This window comes from Thamnophis elegans, chromosome 1 (assembly GCF_009769535.1).
Source record: "Thamnophis elegans isolate rThaEle1 chromosome 1, rThaEle1.pri, whole genome shotgun sequence".
Lineage (NCBI taxonomy): Eukaryota > Metazoa > Chordata > Lepidosauria > Squamata > Colubridae > Thamnophis > Thamnophis elegans.
The window spans coordinates 175,870,099-175,897,274 of record NC_045541.1 but is presented as its reverse complement, the minus strand read 5'-3'; the positions used below and the strand labels follow the sequence as shown (position 1 = coordinate 175,897,274).

General features: G+C 43.8%; 1 protein-coding gene across 1 annotated transcript in view; it reads right to left on the bottom strand.

Moving 5' to 3' along the window:
* The window catches only part of HCN2 (hyperpolarization activated cyclic nucleotide gated potassium and sodium channel 2), an 87,410-nt gene that overhangs the window by 1,277 nt on the left and 58,957 nt on the right, over positions 1-27,176 (bottom strand). The window contains 5 exon segments of the mRNA XM_032214422.1: positions 2,211-2,375; positions 3,469-3,709; positions 4,960-5,106; positions 9,826-10,044; positions 13,391-13,552. Of these exon segments, the coding sequence (XP_032070313.1) occupies positions 2,211-2,375; positions 3,469-3,709; positions 4,960-5,106; positions 9,826-10,044; positions 13,391-13,552 (934 nt within the window).

Genomic DNA, 27,176 nt, shown 5'->3' with positions numbered 1-27,176 from the left:
AGCATTCTCTCAGAGAATCGTTGAGGCCTCAGAAAGAGTGCTAACAACCGAATAGAATAGAATAGAATAGTTGGAAGGGACCTTGGGGGTCTTCTAGTCCAACCCCCTTCTTAGGCAGGAAACCCTACATCGCTTGTGACAAATGGGTATCCAACATCTTCTTAAAAACTTCCAGTGTTGGGGCATTCACAACTTCTGGAATTGTTCTCACTGTCAGGAAATTTCTCCTTAATTCTCAGTTGCTTCTCTCCTTGATTAGTTTCCACCCATTGCTTCTTCTCCTGCCCTCAGGTGCCTTGGAGAATAGCTTGACTCCCTCTTCTTTGTGGCAGCCCCTGAGATATTGGAAGGCTGCTATCATGTCTCCCCTAGTCCTTCTTTTCATTAAACTAGACCTACCCAGTTCCTGAAATCGTTCCTCATATATGTTTTGGCCTCCAGTCCCCTAATCATCTTTGTTGCTCTTCTCTGCACTCTTTCTGGAGTCTCAACACCTTTCTTGATGACTGCAAGGTATATAAACCCTTCCACTCTCCACCATTCAGTGAGAACTGAGGAAGCTTCTTGGATGAGAAGCAAAATGCCTTGAAGGAAAAACAAAGAAAGTCCAGTTGCCTTTGGAAAAAGCACTTTTGGACAACCATGACCTGGATGACTGAGAATCTTCATGGGCATCCAGGTCTACTGACACCATTGCATAGCACTTCCCATACCCATGGAAAAAAACAACAGATAGTCCTTGACTTACGACCAGTCACTTAGTGACTGTTTGAAGTTAGGATGGATCTACTGGGGGGGAGGGGGAATCTTACAACTGAGTTTCAAAGTTCCAACGATTGCTCCCAAGTCACACACCCCACACTTTGGACGCTCACCAACTGGGGTGAATTTACGGCTGTTTGGAGTATCTTGCTATCACCTGACCATGTTTTACGATGCCTTTTGCTGGAAAAACACCATTTACTTCCAGTTTTTTGGCACAACCAAAGCATGGGTTCGTTTATAACGACCGTGGTACTCATTTAACTGGAAAGAAGGTTGTAAAATTGGGGGTCTGACTTTTGAGATAGGCAAAAGATATTTTGAAGATATCTCATTGAGATATTTGATGCCCAGGGTCATCAAACAAACAAACAATTTATGCATACTTTTTTTGTTCTATTTTTGTTAAAAAGGAGAAGGAAGATATATGTTAAAATTAAATATGTATATTGAAAAGGAATTATAAATACCATCAACAAAAAATGGAGCTTGCTCAGAAGCTGAAATGCACCAAGTAAATGTGATGAAGAGTGTGGACTAGAGGAGAGAGGGATAGGAGAGAGGGTGGGGGGGGAGAGGAGGAGAGAAAGGAGGAGTGGAAAGGGGAGAGAGAAGAGGAGAGAGGAAGGGGAAGTAGAGAAGGGAAGGAAGACAGAGGCAAGAAAGGAGGTAGGGAAGGGGAGGAGAGAGGGAGAAGAAAGGGATGGATAAGGTACAAATATGGTGTATGGAGAGCAGAAGAGCCAATAATTGTTTTTGGGAGTGGATGGTAAGATGAATTGATGTAAACATTTAACAGTACAATAGGATGTTGGCTATGTAATAGTATACATGTGATTATATGTTATGAAAATGAAAAAATTAAAAAACTTTATAAAAAACAAACATGTTTTCAAAGTGCTTAAAACAAATGGTTTCACACATGATGAGATGGGACAATTCGTGGATGAGAGAGGCTCAAAAACCCGAAACATCTTGAATGCAGGTAGTCTTCAACTTACAAACATTTGTTTAGTGACCATTTGAACTTACAATGGCATCAAAAAACGTGACATGTTCATTTTCGCACATGTTAAGACCATTACAGTATCCCCATGGTCATGTGATTCTGGCAACTGTCTCATATTTATGACAGTTGCCGTGTCCCAGGGTCATGGGATCCACTTTTGCGACTTCCGACAAGCAAGGTCAAGGGGGAAAGCCAGACTTGCTTAACAGCCGTATCACTTAATAACGGTGGCAAGAAAGGTCGTAAAATGGGACAAAGCTTCCTTAACAAAGGTCTCGCTTAGCAGCAGAAATTTAGGGCTCGTCTGTGGTCTTAAGTTGAGGACTACCCATTCCTCTTAATGGGCAGCTTATATCTTCCAAATAAAATCTTGGATGCCTTTTCAACTGGGACACCGTGGCCCATCAGCCCCTCCCCCATGCCAATTCTCCCAACGTACCAATGCGATCCAGTCGATCCAGAGCAACTGTTTCGAATGCCCGCCTCATCATGGGGTATTCCTCTAGGACCTCATTAAAATTGTCCACTGAGAGGGAATACAAGCGGCAATAGGTATCCGCGCGGACACTCGCAGTTCGACGCCCTCTGGTCAGGAGGCAAATCTCTGGAGAAAAGATGAAAAAGCTAACTCAAACCCCAACACAGGATCCCTCCCTTAAGGATAGAAGAATATATAAATTCCTTGTAAGGTTAAACCCAACTTCTTCCTGTCCTTCACAAAGCCTACCTAGATCTCTACTGGGTCCAATCTTTTTTTCCCCCTTCAACTATTTCCAGCCAAGCTGGTAGCTATAAATTCCACAATTTTAAATACAGTTCTTTGGGTTTTTTTCCCCTTAACCCAAAGATTAAAACATTATTTGGGGCTATTTTGTCTTCTGGACAGTTTGGGACCTGCTGATGCCTATCCTGACAGCCATTTTGGAGAGAGTCAAGTCTTCTGTGGCAGCCATTTTGAAAGCGAACCAAACTTATGTTCTCCAAATGCCAAAGGTACCTCATTTTAGGAAGGTGTTCTGACCTGGGCAGAGTCCTGGTCCCGACAAAATCCCTTTTATTAAATGAATGTGAATTCCTCTCATTCACATTCAGCAAGGCCTGGTAAACAGTCTTTCAAAGGAATATTTATGACTACAGACCTTATCTAGCTTGGAAAGCTGCCATGTAAATATTTTCCCAAATGAGGTGCTGTGCAAGGAAAGACTGGGCACAGAGTCTCTGAGATTCACGGACAGATCTTCAAACTCCTGAAACAAACAAACTAAACGAATTGTTTCCTGCAAAAGCCCCCTCCCCTTTCCCTCCTCTTTTATTTCCTATGGGAGGGGCCATTCACCATCTATCCACCTGTGGCTTTACTCCCAAGTCAACCCTGATTTCTGAGTTGTTCTTTTCTTCTGGCAGCTCTGCGCATGCACATACTGGGAACAGGCTCCAGCTGTTCCTCTGCCTCACTAGCTCTGTAGGCACCTGATCACTGCCCAATGGCCTCCAACCTGTCTCTGCATCTGACTCAGAGCCCTCGTACAAGCTTTCCCCAGCCTTCAGGACTGGCCCATGCTCCTCCCCAACCTCCTCACTGTCGGACTCTTCTGCCAGCTCCACTGGCCACTGGTGGGCCACAACAGGAAGGAAACCTGTCCCTGTGCCTTAGAATGCCACAGACATGAATGAAGACAGCCCTTCATTTATCTCACCTCCAAAATAGGATCCATCTGAAAGCTTCATCTCTTTGTTGCCTTTGGTGAGGACACTGACCACCCCATGTTGAATGAAGTACATCTTCTTCCCAATGGTGCCTTCCCTGATGATGTAGTCCCCTGGCTGAAAGACTTCGAATCTCAGTTTGGTGAGCATGGCTGTGACAAAATTGGGGTCGGCGTTGGCAAAGAGCGGCATGGAGGCCACCAGTTTGCGACAGTTGAAGTTGACTATCTCCTGGAGAGCGAAAGACACATAATAAAAAATGACTCTCATTGTTAAGGTAATGATGATTTAATAGCTGACCAGCTGCTGTAAGGCTGTAAACTGAGATGATGCAATGAGAATGAGTCAGCAGGGTTATCACTTTAAGAGGCTGCCTATATAAGGGAGGCCTATGATGGAGGTTTCTCTGTGTGTTTTTGTGTGTGTGTGTGTGTGTGTGTGTGTTTCCGTGCTGTAGTTGATGATTGCTTGCCTGACTCTGCCTAGTATGTGTATGTATATATGCCTTGTAGATAAACTACTGTTTGAAAGATAAAACCCCTGTGTACTGCAGGTTGCTCCTGGGTTGTCTCAAAATAGTAGTCACACTGTACACACTCTGACAATCATCATGACTTACGCAAAAATAGCTTTTTCTTAAATGTTTCTTTGGGTCAAGAGAGGACAACTTGCTCATTATCAGACACAATACTGTTTTGGGGGAACCAAATTGTCTTAAGAATGGGTGGGATCCAACTTTTGTGTGCCTCCCCATTTTTTTGACGTATGGGGTACTTTAAGGCAGGAAGTTGGAATCTTACATCAGTGTTTCCCAACCTTGTAATTTGAAGTTGTGTGGACTTCAACTCCCAGAGGTTACTATCAGCTGGGGAATTCTGGGAATTGAAAGTTCAGAGATCTTATAATTGCCAAGTTTCAAAAACACTGGCAAGGTTGCCTAAGGTAGGCTGCCACAAGATGTGGAGGCTCCATTTTCAAGTTCAGCCTGATAAATGGTTGCGGGGACTGGATAAGCTTAGTCTAAAAAAGAGAAGGACTAGGTGAAACATGATAGCAGTCTTCCAATATCTCAGGGGTTGCCACAAAGAAGAGGGAGCCAAACTATTCTCCAAAGCACCTGAGGGCAGGACAAGAAGCAATGGGTGGAGACTAATTAAGGAGAGAAGCAACTTAGAACTGAGGAGAAACTTCCTGACAGTGAGGACAATTAAACAGGAAACAACTTATCTCCAGAAGTTGTGAATGCTCCAACATTGGAGGTTTTTAAGAAAAGATTGGACAACCATTTACTATCTGAAATAGTACACGCTTTCCTGCATGAGCTTGGAGGTTGGACTAGAAGACCTCCAAGGTCCCTTCCAACTCTGTTATTCTGTTAAATTCCACTATTGGACTATGAAGACCTTCAGCCAAGATCTACCCCTTGCTTCTCCACCTTCTCATGGCCCATCCCCTTTTCTGTGGGTGTGGATGAGACTTACCTCTCGCAGAGGCTCGTTCAGCTCCCCAAGGATGCTGTCCTCATCAAACATTTTGCCCTGGTAGCGATGTTCGTAGTAGTCATGGATCTTTTGCCGGAAGTCAGCTGGGAGTTTGTGGAAGGACATGTACTGTTCCACTTGTTTGTACTGTAGGAGGCAGAAGGGGAAGGAGAAATTAACTGGGAGGGTTTGAGCAGAAGGTCTCACTTGGTGAATGCAAAGGGAAGGGAAATCAAACTAAGTCAGAAATGAATCTATTGCAGGGGTGTCAAACAAAAGGCCCATGGGCTGGATCCGGCCTGCAATGTGGTCAGATCCAGCCCGCAGGGCTGTCCTGGAAAATGTAAGCGCCAGGCAGCGTTGCTTCTGCCCGGTTACATCCTATACAAAGAGGAAACATGCCAGCAGTGTGGGGTGCGGCTTCAAGCTGGCCACAAACCTCCCAACTGGCCACACCCACCCAGTTGGCCACGCCCAGTGAGTGGCGTCAGGCTGGCCACCCCCACCCAGTCAGCCCCACCTCCATCCCCGAGGTCAACCACAATGGCCCTGATGTGGCCCTCAATGAAATTGAGTTTGACACCCCTGCTCTATTGCATCACAGCTGGCAAGAGCTGACTGCTCAGGAGCCAAGGAGAAAGGGAGCAGGCTCAGAGGAAGAGGCTTGTCCTAAAACCAGGAGTGAAATGCTACCGGTTTGGTCCGATTCGCCTGAACCTGTAGTAAAAACAATGCTTAAAAAAGTAAAAATAAAACAGATCCGACATCAACTTTGCGACAATCATTTGTGCTCCACAATGATTAGAACTTTCTAAGTGGAGCAATACTGGAAGAAGGAAGATTTGCCTACTATTCAAGAATGGACATTGAAAGTAACAAACCTAGCAGAGATGGCTAAAATATCAGCATATCTCAAAGACCACTCAAACGAGAGATATAAACTGGAGTGGAGAAGATGGATTGATTATACTCAAAATAAATATGGGACTAAGAAATTCCAGATAGTTTATGACTGAAGAAACAAGGAATGACATAATCTGTTTAGAGCTAGCCTAGCGAAGAGGAGTTAAAGCTCAAATGAAAGAGGATATTAACTTTTTTTTAAAGTTTATTTTAGAACATTTTTGTTAAAGATTTATACCCTGTATTGGTTCTGGGAAGTTGTGGGGGGGAGGTTGGGGGGGTTGGGAGGAAAGGGAGGGGGAGGGAAGTAAACATTGGTAAAAGTTTTTGTTTTTCAACATTTTCAATAAAAAAAATGATTAGAACTTTTTTAAAAAAAGATTTTTTTCACTACCTGTTCCCCGTAGTGAAAAATGCTAAAAAAAGGTTTTAAATAGGCTATGCAACAATTAGCTGTGCGATTCTCTGTGAGGTTCCTGCTTGTGGCAGTCGGGACATTTTGTGTGAAATCCAGCTTTTTTTAACATTGTGTGTCAGTTGGCTGTGCAGCCACGCCCACCCAGTCACGTGACCACCAAGCCACGCCCACAGAGCCGGTAGGCAAAACTTTGGAATGTCACCACTGCCTAAAACACTAAAGACAGGGAAAAGTAGCTACTCTTAAAAAAAGAGAAAACAAGGGGCCCAAATCAGATGACCTGAGCTGGAATCCAAAATACACACACACTTTGTCTTACAACCATTCAAAGTTACAAGGGCACTGAAAAAAAATGCGAGTTATGACCGTTCGATCACATGACCGTTTAGTCACGTGATCAAAATTCAGATGCTTGTTGGCAACTGACTTGCATTAATGACCGTTACAGTGTCCCCGGGGCTCATGGGATCCCCTTTGGTGACCTTCTGACAATGGGGAAGCCAGATTCACTTAAGAACCGCGTCGCTAACTTTAACGCCTGCAATGATTCACTTAATAACTACTGTGGCCAGAAAAGTTTGTAACAGGGACAAAAATCCACCACTGTCTTGCTTAGCCATGGGAGTTTTGAGCTCAATTGTGGTTGTACATTGAGGATTACTTCTACTCAAACCTCTAGGGAAAAAAAGAAAATTTTAGTCTTTGGGCCATCCAAGTGAAAAGGGGAACAATTTACTGCTAATTAAAAAGATAAGGAAAAGAAACGAATATTATGCAGAGTGTTATCAAACATCAGCCTTCCCAGGGAGAGCAGACATGAAATATGACCAGATGATCCAATCAGAGGCGGGTTTCACAGACATTTACTACCGCTTCACACCCCCATGCGCACACGCTCGCTTCGGGAGCACATGCGCCTTCCACGCATGCGCTTTGCTCACTCGTGCGACGTGCACATAATGTGGCTTTAAAAATGTGGCTAAATAGGACGGCATAGAGCCGGGGCGGGTGGGTCCACCCACAGGTCTCCACTATCAGTTCGCCCAAACCAGTCCGAACCAGCTGAATAACCACCTCTGGATCCAATTCTACTTTATTTTTTGAACTAGATTAACAGAATCTTTCAAAGTCTGAAAGTACAGATCTCCCACGATCTCTTTTTAGAGCCTGATAAGTTAGGGAGGATCTTTTCTGAGTTTGTTTCTCTGCCTGTTATGCAGCTTTGGGCTCCCCCTCCTCTTCTGATTGTTCTCTGGGCCAGAGGTCTCCAAACTTTCCCAACTTTAAGACTTGTGGACTTCCAACTCCCAGGATGCCTCAGCATGGCTGGCTGAGGAATTCTGGGAATTGAAGTCCACAGGTCTTAAAGTTGCCAGGTTTGGAGACTCCTGCTCTAGGCATCCCCCCCCCCCACTTGTCTCCCAAGGTCTGTTACAGATAATCAGGGAGGGGAGTGGTTTGAGACAAAGTGAGATTACCAGAAATTTCCAGATCTCTCCAAAATGTTGTCCCCAAAAAAGTAAAGGAGGGAGACTTGATTTGGAGAAAAATGCCCAATCAAGAATGCTGCCCACCTCTTGAGTTTTCCAGTTATCCTGCCCAGGCAGACGTTACCTCATAATTGCTGTCATAATCTGGTTTCTCTAGCTTTTAAAAAACTTGCCAATATTGTTTCAACATGTGACCCCACTATGGGAGCTTGTGATGAAATATATATATATATATATACACATACATACATACATATATATATATATATATATATATATATATATATATATACACATACATACATACATACATACATACATACATACATGCATACATATACATACACACACACACACACACACACACACACATTTTATATACATACATACGTATATGTATATATGTATTTAGTGTCACAACCCCTGGTATGCCCAAATAAGGGAGGAAGCTTACTGCTTCCATTCTTTGTCTATCGGCTTGTCACAAGAGACCATCCAGACAGAAACCCAATATTTTTACTGTTGCCTTTGTTACATTTGTGTTGTATTTGTGCTGATAAATAAATAAAGGGAGACTAGTATAGATCTATTTCAAGCTATTTAGCTCTCATCAGCTACCCAGTAAGGGTATGGCTAGCTGATGAGAGCTAAATAGCTTGAAATAGATCTATACTAGTCTCCCTTTATTTATTTATCAGCACAAATACAACGTATGTATGTATGTATGTATGTATGTATGTATGTATGGCTAGCTAATGAGAGCTAAATAGCTTGAATAGATCTATACTAGTCTCTATTTATCAGCACAAATGCAACACAAAATATGTATGTATGTATATATGTATGTGTGTATATATGTTTGTGTGTAGTGTATTTGCATGCGGTGTGTGTTTGTGTGTGTGTGTGAAAAATGGTCATCAGTTACTTTTTTCAGTGCCATTGTAAATACTCACTAAAGGAACTGTCATACATCGAGAACTACCTGAACTGTAATTAATACATGATATTATTTGGGTACAGCAGTAATTCTTTAGAAATGTGAAATATAAGTAAATAAACAAATTACACCGTACATTATTAACTTGACTGTCAACAGCATGATGATCTAGATAACTTAAACTTTTGAAGGTATATGTATTATGACCATGAAGTTGCTTAAATTGCACATTTGAAATTTCACATTAACAGACAAGTATAAAATGAATCTAATTCTCAGATACAATAAAGGCTTCTATTTTAATCTCAACACCAAAGCCTCCATTGAACTTTGGGCCAAGAATCTGGGAACAGTGGGTTCTAGTGCCACCTAAGGCAGTGATACCTTTCTGTTGTCATGTTCAGAAGCTTTGGGAGGCCTCCTAGGACCAAAGATGGGCTGCGGGGGGAGGCACTACCCCCCCAACCCCCTGCGCATCTCCTGCATGCGGTGGTGAGCTGGAGTGACAGGTCACATGCCTGCAGAGGGCTCTACATGCCACCTGTGGCACGCATGCCATGGGTTTGCCACCACGGGCCTAAGGTATGAAAATGGGCTGAGTGAGTTTGGGCCAATCGCCAGAAAATGAGTGAGTTCTAGTCTCTACTTAGGCATGAAATCCAGCTGGGTGTCCTTGGACCAGTCACTCCTTTTCAGTCTCAGGAAGCAATAGCAATAGCAGTTAGACTTATATACCGCTTCATAGGGCTTTCAGCCCTCTCTAAGCAGTTTACAGAGTCAGCATATTGTCCCCACAGTCTGGGTCCTCATTTCACCCACCTCGGAAGGATGGAAGGCTGAGTCAACCTTGAGCCGGTGAGATTTGAACTCAGCTGAAGTGGCCTGCAGTGCTGCACTCTAACCACTGCGCCACCTCGGAGGCAATGGCAAACCATTTCTCAAAATCCTTGCCAAGAATACTGCAGGGACATGTCCAGGCAGTATCCGAGAATAGGACACAACTAAATCGAAGGGGGAAAAGATAAAGAAAGGGAAAGAAAAAGGAACGAAAGAGAAGGAAAAAAAGGGGGGAAATGAAACTACTTGAAAAAGCAGACCACTCCCCAAATCTCTCGTACCTTTTCTTGATACTGGCGCCGAGAGGAATCCAGAGACTGGATGAGGGCTGTGGCGTGGCCAATGAACATGGCATAGCACGTCGCTCCCACGATCATACTCAGCATCGTCAGCCAGATGTCAGTCATGCTTTCTGGCGCCTGGCGCCCGTATCCGATGCAAAGCATGTGGCTCATGGACTTGAAGAGCGCAAAGGAGTACAGCTCACTCCAGGAATCGTTCTGCAGTGGAGAAATGACACAACTCCAGTTATAAACAGATTATCCTGCAAAGAGAATTAGACCCATACCCGTTTCTCTAAAAATTCATCCTGAGCCAATGTTATTTCAAGGTCCAATATTTCTTTTTTTTTAAAGATCCAGATTTCTGAAAGTAGGTTAGGAAGGGTGACATCCGAGATGGGAGGTCAAAGGAACTGAAGAAGACGCAGGAAGCTGGCTTTCATGTCTAAGGCGGGGCTAGAACTCAGTCTCCTGGTGATTGAGAGGGATGTTGGAGTCCTAGTGGACAACCATTTAAATAGGAGCCAGCTGTGTGCAGCAGCTGCCCAAAAAGCCAACACAGTTCTAGGCTGCATAAACAGAGGGAGAGAATCAAGATCACGTGAAGGGTTAATAACACTTTATCAGGCCTTGGTAAGGCCACACTTGGAATACGGCATCCAGTTTTGGTCGCCACGATGTAGAAAAGATGTGGAGACTCTAGAAAGAGTGCAGAGAAGAGCAACAAAGAGGATTAGGGGACTGGAGGCCAAAACATATGAAGAATGGTTGCAGGAACTGGGTATGTCTAATGAAAAGAAGGAAAGGGAGACATGATAGCAGTGTTCCAATATCTCAGGGATTGCCACAAAGAAGAGGGAGTCCAGCTATTCTCCAAAGCACCTGAGGGCAGAACAAGAAGCAATGGGTGGAAAATAAACAAGGAGAGAAGCAACTTAGAACTGAGGAGAAATTTCCAGACAGTTAGAACAATTAATCCGTGGAACAGAAGTTTGCCTCCAGAAGTTGTGAATGCGCCAACACTGGAAGTCTTTAAGAAGATGTTGGATAGCCATCTGTCTGAAATGGTATAGGGTTTCCTGCCAGTTCCACCACAAAACTGCGGTAGACAAAAGTGCGGTCGACGAAAGCGCGTATGTGACGTCATCACAGCGCGACGAAAAAGATCGAAAAATGTAAAATAAAGCGAAAACCTTACCCTAACCCCCCCAAACCTAACCCTAAACCTAACCCTTAACCTAACCCTAAACCTAACCCTAACCCTTAACCTAAGGAAAAACCTAACGCTAACCCTTAACCTAACGCTAAACGTAACGCTAATGCTCTAAACCTAACCCTAACCCTTAACCTAACCCTAACCCTAACCCTAACCCTAACCCTTACCTTTATGTGAATCGACTTGCTGTAATTTTATTTTTATTTCAATTTTTCGATCTTTTTCGTCGCGCTGTGATGACGACACATACGCGCTTTCGTCGACCGCGCTTTTGTGGACCGCGGTTTTGATGGGTCACGTTCCTGCCTAGGCAGGGGGTTAGACTAGAAGACTTCCAAGGTCCCTTCCAACTCTGCTATTGTATTGTATATATTGATCCAAAATCATCCTGCTGGCTTTCCTTTCTAAGGTGGGACTAGAACTCACCATCTCCTGGTGATTGGCCCAAAGTCATCTGCTGGCTGTCATTTCTAAGGCAGGACTAGAACTCATAGTCTTCTGGTGATTGGTCCAAAATCATGCTGCTGACTTTAATTTCTAAGGCAGGACTAGAACTCACAGTCCCCTGGTGATTGGCCCAATGTAACCCGGCTTTCGTGTGTAAAGAAAGATTGCAATAGTGGCAAATGTCTGTCGCTTGGGTGTAGGATGAGGTTGAAGGTTCGTCCTCTGAGGTTGTGGGTTGGTTTCTGAACGTTTCATTACCAGGCTAGGTAACATCTTCAGGGGAGTTTAGAGAATGTCAGTGTCTGTCTTCCATTTATGAGGGCTTCGGGTATTGGTGTGTCAAGTGAGGGTCTTGTGATAGGGAGGTTACACCAGGTCAGGGTCGTTTGGAGGTGAACTGCTGGTGAGGGGGGGGGGGTTACGTGGGTTGGTTGGAGGGGTCGGCGCCATCTCGGGTTGGCTGTGCAGTTGATTTGGATTCTGAGGGGTGGTTTTTAGGTCATGTGTCTGTTGACGGAATTGCTGGTGCAGTGCCTGGCTGTGTGAAGTTACAAACGCTGCAAGGAGGAGAAGGAGAAGGTGGAGGAGGAAGAGAAAGAGGAGGAAAGGGAGGAGGAGGAGAAGGAGAAGGAGGAGGAAGAGAAGGAGGATGAGAAGAAGAATGAGGAGGAGGATGTGAAGGAGAAGGAGGGGGAGAAGGAGAAGGCAGAGAAGGAAAAAGGAGGAGAAGGAGGAGGAGGAGGGAGGAGGAGGAGGGAAAAGAAAAGGAGGAGAGGAAAGGGAGGAATGAGAAGAAGAATGAGGAGGAGGAGGTGAAGGGAAGGAGGGGGAGAAGGAGAAGGCAGAGAAGGAAAAGGAGGGAAGGGAGGAGGAGGGAGGAGGAGGAGGAGGAGGAAAAGGAGGAGGAGGAGGAAAGGGAGGATGAGAAGAAGAATGAGGAGGAGGAGGTGAAGGAGAAGGAGGGGGAGAAGGCAGAGAAGGAAAAGGAGGAGGAGGAGGAGGAGGAGGAGGAGGAAAAGGAAAAGAAGGAAGAGGAGGAAAAGGAGAAGAAGGAAGAGGAGGAGGTGAAGGAGAAGGAGGGGGAGAAGGAGGAAGAGAAGGAGGAGAAGGAGGATAAGGATGATAAGGAGAAGAAGGAAGAGGAGGAATAGTAGTAGAAGGAGAAGAAGGAAGAGGAGGAAAAGGAGGAAGAGGAGAAGGAGAAGAAAAAGAAGGAAGAGGAGGAAAAGGAGGAAGAGGAGAAGGAGAAGAAAAAGAAGGTGAAGGAGAAGGCGGGGGAGAATGAGGAGGAGAAGGAAACAGAGGAAGAGGAGGGGGAAAAGGAGAAGGAAGAGGAGAAAAAGGAGGAGGAAGAGAGGAGAAGGGAAGGAAAGGAGGAGTTGGAGGAAAGGGAGGAGGTGGAGAAGAAGAAAAGAAGATGAAGAAGAAGGAGGGGGAGAAGGAGAAGACAGGAGAAGGAAAAAGGAGGAGAATGAGGAGGAGAAGGAAAAGGAGGAGGAAGAGGAGAAGGAAGAAGAGGAGGGAAAAGGAGAAGGAGGAGGAGGAAGAAGAGAAGGAGAAGGAGGAAGAGGAGGAGGAGGAGGAGAAGAGGAGGAGGAGGAAGAGGAGGAAGAGGAGAAGAAGGAAAAGAAGAAGAAGAGGAGGAAGACAGGAAGGAAAGAAGGAAGAGGAGGAGGAGGAGGAAGAGGAGGAGGAGAGAAGGAAGAGGAGGAAGAGGAGAAGGAGAAGAAGGAAGAGGAGGAGGAGGAAGAGGAGAAGGAGAAGAAGGAAGAGGAGGAAAAGGAGAAGGAGGAGGAGGAGAAGAAAAAAGAAGGTGAAGAAGGAGGGGGAGGAGGAGGAAGAGGAGGAAGAGGAGGGAGGGGAGGAGGAGGAGAGTCCTCTGCCTGTTTCCTTCTGACTTACCACCATGCCGTTGATGGAGACCCAGCAGTCAATGGGGAAATCCTGCAGCATTGGAACCAGGAACTGGAGGCAGCCATCCCAGTGGCAAAGAAGGAGCATCATCCCAATGAGGTTGATGATTCGCATCACAGCGCTGGCCAGGTCGTACGTCATGTGGAATATCTGTCCGGGGGGGCGGAGGGGGGGGAATGGAAAAAGGAGTTAAGTTGCAGAGTCCCCATTTTGGAGAAAGGGAGATGCTGCAGATCCGTCTGACGGCCGAATGCTATTCAGGAGGTAGCTATTAAGGAGTCAGAAAAATAAGTCAGTATTAATGTACAGTTGTCCTCGATTTACGACTACAACGGAGCCCAAAATGTCTGTCGTTAAGGGAGGCATTTGTTGAGTGAGCTTTGTCCCGTTTTACGACCTTTCTTGTCTCAGTTGTTAAGTGAATCAATGCAGTCGATAAGTTAGCAGCATGGTTGTTAAGTGAACCAGAATTTCCCTGTTGACTTTGCTGGTCAGAAGGTCGCAAAAGGGGATCACATGAGCCCGGAATATTGCACTCGTCATAAATATGAGTCAGTTGCCAAGCGTCTAAATTCCCACCACCTGATTGGGCGGAATGCTGCAATGATCATAATCCTCAAAAGCACTTTTTTCCAGTGCTGCTGTAACTCGGAATGGTCACTAAATGAACTGTTGTAAGTCAAGGACTACCTGTATTGTTTCCTAGAGCCCTAGTAAGATCACACCTAGAATACCGCATGCAATTTTGGTCACCCCAATACAAAAACAATGTAGAGCTCTGGAAAGAGTGCAGAGAAGAGCAACCAGGATGACTAGTGGGCAGCAGGGGGCTTCACATTTTGTTACCACTGGTTTCGTCGCCTGCGCGCCCGCTCGCTTCCGTGCATGTGCCCGGCCTTCCATACATGTGCTTTGCTCTCACACGCGTGCCTTCCGTGCATGCACCCAGATATCAAGGACTGAATCTGGAATTTGGCACATATGAGAATGGTGACGTTTTGCCAATTATTCACCCATCTTTGGCAGGGGAGAGAGTGAGACCCTTCCCTTCACTGTGCTTGTCATTTTCATCTTTATTTTTTAAATTGATTTTACTGTAATTCCATGGATTGGTTACTGAGCCAACCAGATTTGTTGAGAGTCAGAGGTCATACAGGTTTAATGAATTATTATCCAAAGCACCTGAGGGCAGGACAAGAAGCAATGGGTGGAAACTAATCAATAGCAATAGCAATAGCAGTGGACTTATATACCGCTTCATAGGCCTTTCAGGCCTCTCTAAGCGGTTTACAGAGAGTCAGCATATTGCCCCCAACAATCTGGGTCCTCATTTTACCCACCTCGGATAGGATGGAAGGCTGAGTCAACCCTGAGCCGGTGAGATTTGAACCGCTGACCTGCTGATCTAGCAGTAGCCTGCAGTGCTGCATTTAACCACTGCGCCACCTTGGCTCAAGGAGAGAAGCAACTTAGAACTAAGGAGAAATTTCCTGACAGTGAGAACAATTAATTCAGTGGAATAGAAGTTGCCCTCCAGAAGTTGTGAATGCCCCAACACTGGAAGTTTTTAAGAAGATGTTGGAGAACCATTTGTTTGAGGTGGTGTAGGGGTTTCCTGCCTCAGCAGGGGGGTTGGACTAGAAGACCTCCAAGGTCCCTTCCAACTGTTATTCTATTCTATTTATCATAATTTCCGTGAACGCTCGCTAGCACTGATGATATTACCTAATCAGGCAATGAACATCTGCAAATAAAGAACCAAGCAGAGAGAATGCCAAGGACCCCACATTATTATTATAAATTAATATTATGGCACACAAATCGGATATTAACAAAGCACTTATTTCTTTATTTAAATCGCAATGGCCACAGTGTAGAAGCCAGGAATGAGATGGTATTAACAGAAAGGAAGGGGCAAGGATTTTCAAACACTTCTTCCATTTGTTGTTTTTAACCCCCAAATTTGGGTTGAAGAAAAGTCAATTCTCCTCCTTTAGTTTAATGAAAAGAAGGACTAAGGGTGACATGATAGCAGTCTTTCCAAAATCTCAGGGGCTGCCACAAAGAAGAGGGAGTCAAACTATTCTCCAAATACCCGAGGGTAGGACAAGAAGTGGAAACTAATCAAGGAGAGACGCAACTGAGAACTAAGGAGAAATTTCCTGACAGTTAGAAGGATTGACCAATGGAACAACTTGCCTTCAGAGGTTGCGAATGCTCCAACACTGGAAGTTTTGAAGAAGAGATTAAATAACCATTTGTCTGAAGTGGTGCAGGGTTTCCTGCCCAAGCAGAGGGTTGAATTTAGAAGTTCTCCAAGGTCCCTTCCAACTCTTGTTATTCTGTTATTCCTCTGAGCCAAACCTTCCCCTTGAGGATTTCATGGCATTTGTTTAATATCAGTATGGGGAAGATTTGGGATTGGCTTGTGCTCCTATTTCTTTTTTCTTTATTTTCCAGTCTAGGTGAGAAACTAAACTGGAATTTTAATTATTAATTTTTATTTAAAGAACTATAAATGAAGAGTTCACATTTAAAGAAAAAAGGAAAGTAAAAAATAAAGAGAAGAATGTTGATAATATGATGTGTGTGCGTATTTATTTATTTATATAAATATATAAATAATATAAATAATATAAATATAAATATAATATATATAAATATAAATATAATATAAATATAAAATATAAATAATATAAATATAAATATAATATAATAGTAAATAATATAAATATAAATAAAATATATATAAATATAAATATAATATAAAGATAAATATAAATATAAATATAAATATAATATAAATATAAATATAAATATAATATAAATATAAAATAAATATAAATATAAATATAAATAAGATAAATATAAAATATAATAATATAAATATAAATATAAATAATATAAATATAAATAATATAATATAAATATCAATAGAAATATAAATATAAATATAAATATAAATATAATAAAATATAAATATAAATATAATATAAATATAAATATAAATATAAATAAATAATATGAATATGAATATGAATAATATAAATATAATAATATAAATATAAATATAAATATAAATATAAATATAAATATAAATATAAATATTAATATAAATATAAATATAAATATAAATATAAATATAAATATAAATATAAATATAAATATAAATAATATGAATATGAATATGAATAATATAAATATGAATAATATAAATATAAATAATATAAATATAAATATAAATATAAATATCAATAGAATATAAATATAAATATAAATATAAATATAAATATAAATATAAATATAAACATAAACATAACATAAATATAATATAAATAATAGGAATATGAATATGAATAATATAAATATAAATAATATAAATATAAATATAAACATAAATAATATGAAGATGAATATAAATATGACTATAAATATGAATATAACTATGCATATAAATATGAATATAAATATAAATAATATGAATATGAGTATGAGTATGAGTATGAGTATGAGTATGAGTATGAGTATGAATATGAATATGAATATGAATATGAATATAAACAATATAAATACAACACAAACCAAACACAAACATAAATAATGTAAATGTAAATGTAAGGATTGGCTTTTGATTTCCTTTCCACAATTATAAATCCACTTATATTTTATTCTCTCCACTTCTGGTGGATTTTCAACCCAGGTTTTGACTAGCCCAAATGGCCAGGGTTATTACCTACTGTAGGATTAGCAAGGCACTGTTGCTACAACAATATTTGTATAAAAAATAAATTGCTACTTATTTATTGCTTCTATATTGCGTCTATATATTATTTATTAGGCATTTTATAATAAAAATAATAACGCAAGATAGGGAACATACCTAATATTCCTTCCTCCACCACCTAGTTTCCCCACAACAACAACCCTGTGGGGTAGATTGAGCTGAGAGAAGAAGGACTAGCCCCAAAGTCACTCAACTGGCTTTCATGCCTGAGGCGGGACTAGAACTCACCGTCTCCTGGTGATTGGCCCAAAGTCACTCAACCACTGAGGTGCGATTAGAACTCACCGTCTCCTGGTGATTGGCTCAAAGTCACCCAACCATCTTTCATGCCTGAGGCGGGACTAGAACTCACTTTCTCCTGGTGATTGGCCCAAGTCACCTAAGCATCTTTCATGCTTGAGGAGAGACTAGAACTCAGAGTTTCCTGGTTTCTAGCTGGGTGCCTTAACCACTAGACCCATGATGGCGAATCTATGGCATGTGTGCCACCTATCGCTCCAGCTCAGCTCCACCACACTTGCGCACTCACCTCCCGCCAGCCAGCTGATTTTTTGGTGTCTCTTGTGCATGTGCAGGGGGTGAGGCACATGTGGGAGATGTGTGCGCATGCGCAGGGGGTCGCACAAACATGCGTGGTGGGTGGGTCTATGGGGGAGTGGGGAAACATTGGGGGGCAGGGGGAACACGGTGCGGGCGTGGGGAGGGCCTGCTAGGTCCAAAACAGGGCGTGGGGAGGGTGTCAGGCATGCATGCGCGGAGGGAGCACGGGGGGGGGGGGTGTTGCGTGCGTATTGCACTATGGGTGTGACAATGTGCACGCATGCTGCTGCATGCACACTTTTGCCATCCAACAATAAAAAGGTTAGCCATCACTTCACTAGACCAAACAGATGCTCAAATTTAAAATCCCTTTTAAATCCAAAATAAACAGTATTGTGATTTAATAAAACCCCTTTATATATTCCTGTAATGAGGTAAGACAACAGGCACTTAAGAGTGACAATGACTCGCCACACTGATGCACAATGATAATGCATTTTGCATTCCTTCTGTGACCATCTTTGGCCCATCCAGGACCCGGAAAGCTCTCTCCGCACCATGCACAGGAGCCTCTTCCAAGGAACAACCTGTAAATCTCATTTAAAATTTTTTTTAAATGTCCCCTAAAGTGGAAACAATGAGAGGATTTTATTTTGCTTTTTTCTAAAATTGGAGGATACCCATTAGGAACCGAAGCGTTTCCAAAGCCAGGAATCCACCTCACCTCGGAGGCTGAGTTAACAGTTCCTGTTTTCAGCAACGGAGATGCTTCCATCAATTTAGTGGCGTAATTTGTAAGCTCTGTGACGAATGAAAAACGAGGAAAAATCGGAGAGTTGCAATCTTCTGCCTGCCGCTTGCTCACCAATCCCCATCGGGAAAGAGCTGGTTTACCTTCCTACGCAGAAGCTGAGAACAAATTTGAACTGGTCACCTCAGTGATTCAAAAGGGGAAAAAAAACTATCTCCAAAAGCTGCCTAAGAGAAATGCAAAGCACGTCCCCATGCCGCTTCACTGCAGGCGCCCATCCATGCAAGATGAGGGGAGAATTTCCAAAACCAGGATCTTTGGATGAGAATCGATTCAGCCGTCAGCCCACCTGGATACAGACAGTCCTCGACTTATGAGGCCTCAAAAACGTGGCTAAATGGAACGGCACAACGCAGAGGCAGGCCCACCTGCGATCTCCGCTACCTGTTTGCCCGAACCGGTCAGAACCGGCTGAATACCACCTCTGCTTACGACCATCGGTTTAAAAAACGTTCAAATTTATGACTCTGCTGAAAAAAGTGACTTCGGACCTGTCCCATGGTCACGTGATCAAAATTTGGGTGCTTCGCATGTATCTATGATGGCTGCAGAATCCTGGGGTCACATGATCTCCAGGGCCGTGATGGCGAACCTATGGCATGCGTGCCACAGGTGGCACACGGAGCCATTTGTTAGGGCACCTGCGCGCGCTGGCCAGCTGACTTCAGTCTTCTTTTAAGGCCATTTTTCGCCTTCCGGAGGCTTCAGGGAAGCCTCCGGAAGGCTCCGGAGGGTGAAAAACGGCTCTATAGCCAAATCGGAAGTTAACTTCTGGTTTGGGCGTAGAGCCGGTTTTTACCCTCGGGAGCCTTCAGGGAAGCTTCCAAAAAGCCTCCGGGGGAGGGGGAGGCTGTTTTTGCCCTCCCCAGGCTCTTAGAAAGCCTCTGGAGCCTGGGGAGGGTGAAAAACAGTCCATCGTGCGCCAAAAGCGGGGGGGGGGGCTTGCATGTGCATGCATGCTGGTGTCACACGCATAGTATTATGGGTGTGGGCATGCCTGCGCATGACCCCCCCTATGCTCCCCCGACTTTTGGCACGCAATGGGAAAAAGGTTAGCCATCACTGTTGTAGGGTTAGGGAGCAAAATTAATGGCGGAAGCTGGACTCACTTAATGACCTTGGCAAAATAGGTCATTAAATCAGGTGCAACTCACTCAATGGCAACCTGACTTAGCGACAGTTCCAACTGTGGTCATAAATCAAGGACTATCTGTAGAGAAACTCAAGAGCCTGAGTACATACACACACACACACACACACACACACACATAAGTATAAGTAATTGCTGCCAATTACCTCCCACAGACCCATTAGATCTCACAGGGTTGGCCTCCTCCGGGTGCCATCTACCAGCCAATGCCACCTGGCTATTACCCGGGGGAGGGTCTTCTCTGTGGCAGCTCCGGCCCTCTGGAATGAACTCCCCGCAGGGATTCAGACCCTTACCTCTCTCCAGGCCTTCCGAAAAGCCGTCAAAACCTGGCTTTGCCAACAGGCCTGGGGGTGATGAGTTCCCTCCCCTCTCGACATGTATGGTTGTGCGACTGTTGTTTACTTTTATTACTTTTATTTTGTTTTTTATGTCCCCCTTTTTTTCCCCCTTGAATTGTTCGCTGCCCTGAGTCCTCCCGGAGAAGGGCGGCATACAAATAATAAAATTCTATTCTATTCTATTCTATTCTATAAGTATAAGTATAAGTAAGTATAAGTATAAAAGTATAAGTATAAGTATAAGTATGTATATACGTATGTATGTATGTATGTATGTATTTATGTATGTATTGTGTCATAACCCCTGGTATGCCCAAATATGGGAGGGAGCATAGTACCTCCCTTTTCTGTCAATCAGTTCACCCTAGGAGCCATCCAGGCAGAAAGCTATTTTTTTTATGTTGCAATACAAATGTATGTATGTATGTGTGTATGTATGTATGTATAGGTATAGGTATATATATATATGTATATGTATAACAAAACACAATACATATGTATATATGTATATATATATAGACACACACACACACACACACACACAGAGCCAATTCCCAGAAGGAAGATCTATGGCCAATTAAACTCTACTGCCAATGGTTGAAAACGTTGCTAAAGGCTGGGAATAACCATTGAACGATGCAATTTTACTATCTTTCAACCCAGCGGTTAAATTCATGCAAGATGATAAATGGAGAAGGCTCAGTTCTTCTAACCTTCTGATTTATTGACTCTGTGGATGGAGAAGTATCAGCTAACAGTAAAAATGTCAACAATTGATCCCAAGCATATGATGTTAAAAGTACAAAGGTCACCAAAGGTAAAAATAGACAACATTTCCTTTCCTTATTTTGCTTCCTATTTTCGATTTGCATTTTCATCCCCCCTCCTCTCCTGGAAGCGGAGAGGATGAAAGAAAAAAAAATTATTTGCAGATTTACATCTGATGTTGTATATTGACGCTAGACACATTAGCTTCCTATAATTATAATTTATTACCTTTATAAGGCAGCTGCAAGCACAAAATGTTTCTTTGGATTGAATGGATCCTTTCAGGGGCATCAATGAAGAAGCAACTGTGCTGCTTTGGTCGTGTAATATGTATGCTTCATTACTCTTGATAGCGATTTGATTACCATATTTTTTGGAGTATATGACACACCTTCCCCCCCCTCCAAAAAGGGTGAAAATCTGGGTGCGTCTTATACACTGAATAAAGCATTTTTGGCCTACCGATACCCCACCCCCTTCGCAAAAATGGACATGCTGAGGGTTTGGGAGGCCTGCAAAGTTCTCCTAGGGGCTGGGGAGGGCAAAAGTGAGCAAAAAAATGGGCTGGTTTTTGCCCCACCCACCCCCAGCCCGCAGGAGCACTCTACAAGTCTCTTAAAGGTTATGCATGCCCTTTTTTGGGCAAAAAAAGGGGCCAATTTCACAAAAAACGGGCTGTTTTTTGCTCATTTTTGCCTCCCCCCAGCCCCCAGGAGCACTTTGCATGCCCCGATTTTCACAAAAAACAAGGAGTGCTGAGGGTTTGGGAGGCCTGCAGAGTGCAAAAACTTCTTTTGAATTTACCTCTCCAAAATCTTGGGGTGTCTTATACTCCGGTGCGTCTTAAAATCCGAAAAAAATCGGTATTTGTTCTTTCTTGCAGAGCTTGCCCTGGGTTTCCCAGGCACCCCAGACCTTGCACAACGAAGCAGGTGTTCGTCGTCTTACAACCATTCAGTTAGTGACCGAAGTTACAAAGGCACTGGAAAAAAGTAGCCTATGACCATTTTTCACACTTATGTCCGTTGCAGCATCCCCACATGATCAACATTCAGACGCTTGGCAAGTGACTCATATTTATGACGGTTGCAGTATCCCTGGGTCAGGTGATTCCCACTGACAAGCAAAATCAATGGGGAAGCTAGTGTCAGCCTCTATATCGCTTGCTTGATATCGGCTGCCATAGTAACGGGGAGGGAGGGGGTTTTGGTATTTGGGAGGGGAATCTTGCTGGAGGAGATAACTCGGGGGGGAGGAGGGAGTTTTGTCGTCACCATCTTCTTGCCTGCTGAATGGTCTTGTTTAGGTCTGGTCAAGGCCAACCGTCTCTGCATACCAGATGGATGAGGCCACCTGAAGATGAACCCCACATGATACCCTTGGGGGCTGGAGATTGGATGTTTAGCTTGAGGTTGTTGGGGGGAGGGATTTGGGCAGTGATGGGTTTCAAAAATTTTTAGAACCTCTTCTGTAGGTGTGGCCTGCTTTGTGGGAGTGGCTTGCCTGCCATGTGACTGGGTGGGAGTGGCTTGCCGGCCATGTGACTGGGTGGGTGTGACCAACTTGTAAAATGTAGTGAAACTCACTTAACAACATTCTTGCTTAGCAACCAAAACGTTGGCTCAGAAACTCTGGCATTTGAGGTACGCAAGTCTTAAAGCTGTCAAGTTACAAGACCCTTGCACCCCTAACCCTTTAGGAAAAAAAATCCAGGGGTGTTCAAACTTGATAGTTTTAAGACTTGTGGACTTCAACTCCCAGAATTCCTCCTCCAGTCATGTTGGCTCAGGAACTCTGGCATTGAAGTGTGCAAGTCTTAAAGCTGTCGAGTTACAAGACCCTCGCACCCCTAACCCTTTAGAAAAAACTCCCAGGGGTGTTCAAACTTGACAGCTTTAAGACTTGTGGACTTCAACTCCCAGAATTCCTCTTCTCGCTCTTCATCTTGATGATGTGCAGACGGACGGGAGGGGGGGGAGGGAGCTGGAACCGGTTCTAAATGGCACTATAGATTTGTGGAACCTCTTCTATAGAAGAGGCTAGAACTGGCAGGAACCCAACCCTGGATTTGGGTAAACTTTTGATATGCACAATTTCGCACCTTTTAGCCTCAGATCTTGCTTCACTTTTTGCTGTTTTCACTTCACATTCAGTAAAAGTACCTTTTCTCTAAAACAATGGAGTCGGGGATTTCCTTTCTTGAATTTTGAAGGAGGCACTACCGTGCTACTAATTTAATAACTGCAGTGATTCACTTAGCAACTGTGGCGGCGAGAAAAGCTTAAAATGGGACAAAACTCCCTTAATGTTTCACTTAGCAACAGAAATTTAAGGATGTGTTCTGGTTGTCGAGGGCTACCTGTACAATCATACTCTGAAAAACATATGAAGAACGGTTGCAGGAACCGGGCAAGGGTAGTCTAGTGAAGAGAAGGACCAGGGGAGACAGGATAGCAGTCTTCCAATATTTGAGGGGCTGCCACAGAGAGGAGGGGGTCAAGCTATATTCCAAAGCACCTAAAGGTCAGACAAGGAATAATGGATGGACAATGACCAAGGAGAGATATTCAACCTAGAAATAAGGAGAAATTTAGGCAGGGGGTTGGACTAGATGACCTACAAGGTCCCTTCCAACTCGGTTAATCTGTAAATTAACTAAACACCTGCAATGATTCTCTTAGCAACCGTGGCAAGAAACATCATAAAATGGGGCAAAATTCACTTAACCGTCTCACTTACCAATGGAAAGTTTGGGCTCAATTGTGGCCATAAGTAGAGGACTCCCTGTCAAGGACCAGAAGGTGGCAAAACAGCTGAAGGAACCAAATGTTTGCAGACGGCACCTAGCTGAAAAACTCAATCCTGCCACTAGATGGCAGCAACGTTGAGAATTTCTGTCTGTCTCCATTGCCTTGGATTTGAAAAAAATCCGATTTTATAGCAGCCTTTTTCTGAGTAAGCAAACCTCCCTCCCGGCCGGCAGCTGTTTTGAACCCCGTTATTAAAATTCCACAGCTGTCACAAGTGTGCCAATTCCCTTAAATTCACATGCACCTGCCAGGCTCTTCAAAGCAGCCTCTCCATCAGGATCAGCATCACAGATTTTTAAGCTCCCAGAAGGAGCCTCGTGATGTCAATCAGGAAATCACAAGCCGTAGATGCTCAGAATGTGTGTAAGTTATTTCTCAACTTACTACCTCAGTTGGGCCCCAAATTCCTCTCGCTAGGCATAACAGTTGCTAAGTGAGTTTTTGCTCTGTCTTACAACCTTTCTTGCGGCCGTCATGAAGTGAATCACAGCGGTTGTTCGGCTAATCACACGGTTGTTAAGTGAATCCAGCTGGCTTCCCTGTTGACTTGGCTCAGGGATATCAAACTTGTGTCAGGCCTGCAATTATATTCCTTTTAGAATTTTGGCCTGCCACACTTTCTCTTATTTCATTATGCTGTTTCATTAGTATAGTTGATGGGAGGGGGGAATAGACAGAAGTGAGATTGTGGAATGTATTGTTTTCATTCTTTTCTAGAAGCCAAGGTCGTCTTTTGTCTCCGCACTAGTACACCTGACCGGAAGCAGCTGGGTGTGAATGCCAGCGTGGAAGAAGAAGATTGGACCATGTGATGGATTGTGGGTGTGGGGACAAGATCATGAACTTTTAACTGGGTGGGATTCTGATGTCATTTCCAGTATTGGGATTTCATAGCATAATGCCAAGATGTCTGATTTATTAAATTGGAATTTTAAGGATCGTTTTGCCTTGGATTCTGATTTAATTCTACATGATACTTGGAACGCTGACAACTTGATTTCATCGAGGGTTGCGTCAGGGTTGTGTTTGGGGGCTGGCCAGCTCGACGTTACTCATTGAAGCTCCGTTTTCGGCCACGACGGCCTCCTACAGCCTTCTGCTAGTGAGAAAGGAGCTTGGGGACACCACACATGGCATCCCTGAACTCTTGTTTTCATTGTCAGAGACTGCAGGAGGCCATCGCGGCTGAAAACTGAGCCCAGGTGGGCCACACACAGCCTCCCCGAGCTCCTTTTCTGCTGGTAGAGGGTTGCAGGAGGTTGTCACAGCTGAAAACGGAGCCCAGGTGGGCCATGCACAGCCTCCTCAAGCTTCATTTTCACTGGCAGAGGGCTGCAGGAGGACATTGCAGCTGAAAACTGAGCCCAGGTGGGCCACACACAGCCTCTCCAAGCTCCATTTTGGCTGGCAGAAGCACCATGGGCTGGTCCTTTACTGTTTCCAAGGTGGGCCCGTGGGCTAGATCTAAACATTCGGCAGGCCGAATCTGGCCCGTAGGCCTTGTGTTTGACACCACTGATTTGGCTTGTCGGAAGGTGATCACATGATCCGGGGACACTGCAGTGGTCATAAATATGAAGCACTTGCCAAACGTTGCAATTTTGATCACCTGACCCTGGAGATGCTGCAACGGTTAGGGTAAGTATGAAAAATGGCCATAGGTCACTTTTCTCAGTGCTGTTGTAACTTTGGTCACTAAATGAACCTTCGTAAGTCAAGGACTGCCTGTATACATGCAGGAAGACTCTCTGCCCACCCCCAACCCCCAGCAAATCTCATCCTGCTAGGATTAAAATTGGCTGATTCCTCTCTACTTTTCTTTCATTTTACTGGTGTTAAGGTAAAGGTTCCCCTCGCACTATGTGCTAGTCGTTCCTGACACTAGGGGGCAGTGCTCATCTCCGTTTCAAAGCTGAAGAGCCAGCACTGTCCGAAGACGTCTCCGTGGTCATGTGGCCGGCATGACTAAACGCCAAAGGCGCACGGAACGCTGTTGCCTTCCCAACAAAGGTGGTCCCTATTTTTCTACTTGCATTTTTTATGTGCTTTTGAACTGCTAGGTTGGCAGAAGCTGGGACAAGTAATGGGAGTTCACTCCGTTACCCGGTGCTAGGGATTCGAACCGCCAAACTGCCAACCTTTCTGAACGACGAGCTCAGCATCTTAGCCCCTGAGCCACCACATCCTTATACATGTACCGGTGTTAAAGCTGCTTTTTTTTGTTGTTGTATTTTAAACTCAGCAGGCAGCAAGCTCTTTCCGTGTAGAAATTCTGCACAAAAAACAGACTTGGTTTTTGTGGGTTTTTTTTAGCTTTAACTCAGAGGAGGTCATTGCACCTTGCAGGAAAAAAAAGACAAATTTTCTAAAACCCTCATTTCCTGGGAAATCTGGTGATGACAGAACTGGTTCACTGAGAGGTTTTCTGGCTTCTGCACCGAGCAGCCTCTGCAATCATGGAAACCTTTTAAAAAACAAGAGACTCCAGGAGTTTCAAGGAAAATGGTGCTTACGGCTGCTGCTCCGTTTTCATTTCATAGGATGCATTTTGTTCTCCTCTACAGGAAGTCCTCGAGTTGCAACGGTGCGTTTAGTGACCATAGGAAATTACAACGGCACTGGGGGGAAAAAAGGCCGTTGGCTATTTTTCACATTTACGACCGTTGCAGCATCCCCATTGGTGACGTGATTCGCATTTGGATGCCTGACTGGTTCATATTTACGACGGTTGCAGTTTCTGGGGGGGGGGACGAGGAACCTTCTGACAAGCAAAGTTAATGGGGAATACAGAGAATACGGATTCACTGAACAACCCTGTTACTAACTTAACAACTGCTGTGATTCACTTAACAATTGTGGCAAGGAAAGTCGTAAAATGGGACAAACCTCACTTAACAAAATTGTCCCTTAGCAACATAAATTCTGGGCACCGTTGTGGGTGTAAGTCAAGGACTACCGTGTTTCTCCAAAAATAAGATAGGGCCTTATTTTCTTTTGACCCCCGAAATAAGCGCTTGGCCTTATTTTCAGGGAGGTCTTATTATTTTTGAAGTGCAGGAGGAGGCAGTGAGCATGGTCACCTCATGGCTGCTGCTCTGTTGCAATATTTTTTTGGGGGGGAGGGCTTATTTTAGGGCATGCGCTCAAAAGCCCGATTGGGCATTATGCAGGAAGGTCTTATTTTCGTGGAAACAGGGTATCTGTATTTTACTGTAGGCTGCCACTCATGTGAGATGGACGGGGAAGGGGGGGGGGGCAGGGAGGCTATGTAAATTAAATAAATAGTAAAACCTGTTGAGAGTCAGTGGGGTGGTGGGAAAAGTGGCCGGTTACCCATATGCCAGGGATCAATTGGTGCAAGAGGGGCATTTTTTTCAGTCTTTGGAACTTGCTCCTCAAATCTACCCTTTTGCTTCTCTTTTCTCCCTTTTAAAACAATCCTTGCTTTCTTCCTTCCTCTTCCCTTTAATTAAAATTTATTTTAACTGAAAAGCAATCTGCTGAACTTGGTTTTATCTTAAACCGGTAATTTGAGCTATCGTTTGAGCAGTGATGTTTGAATTGTTAAAA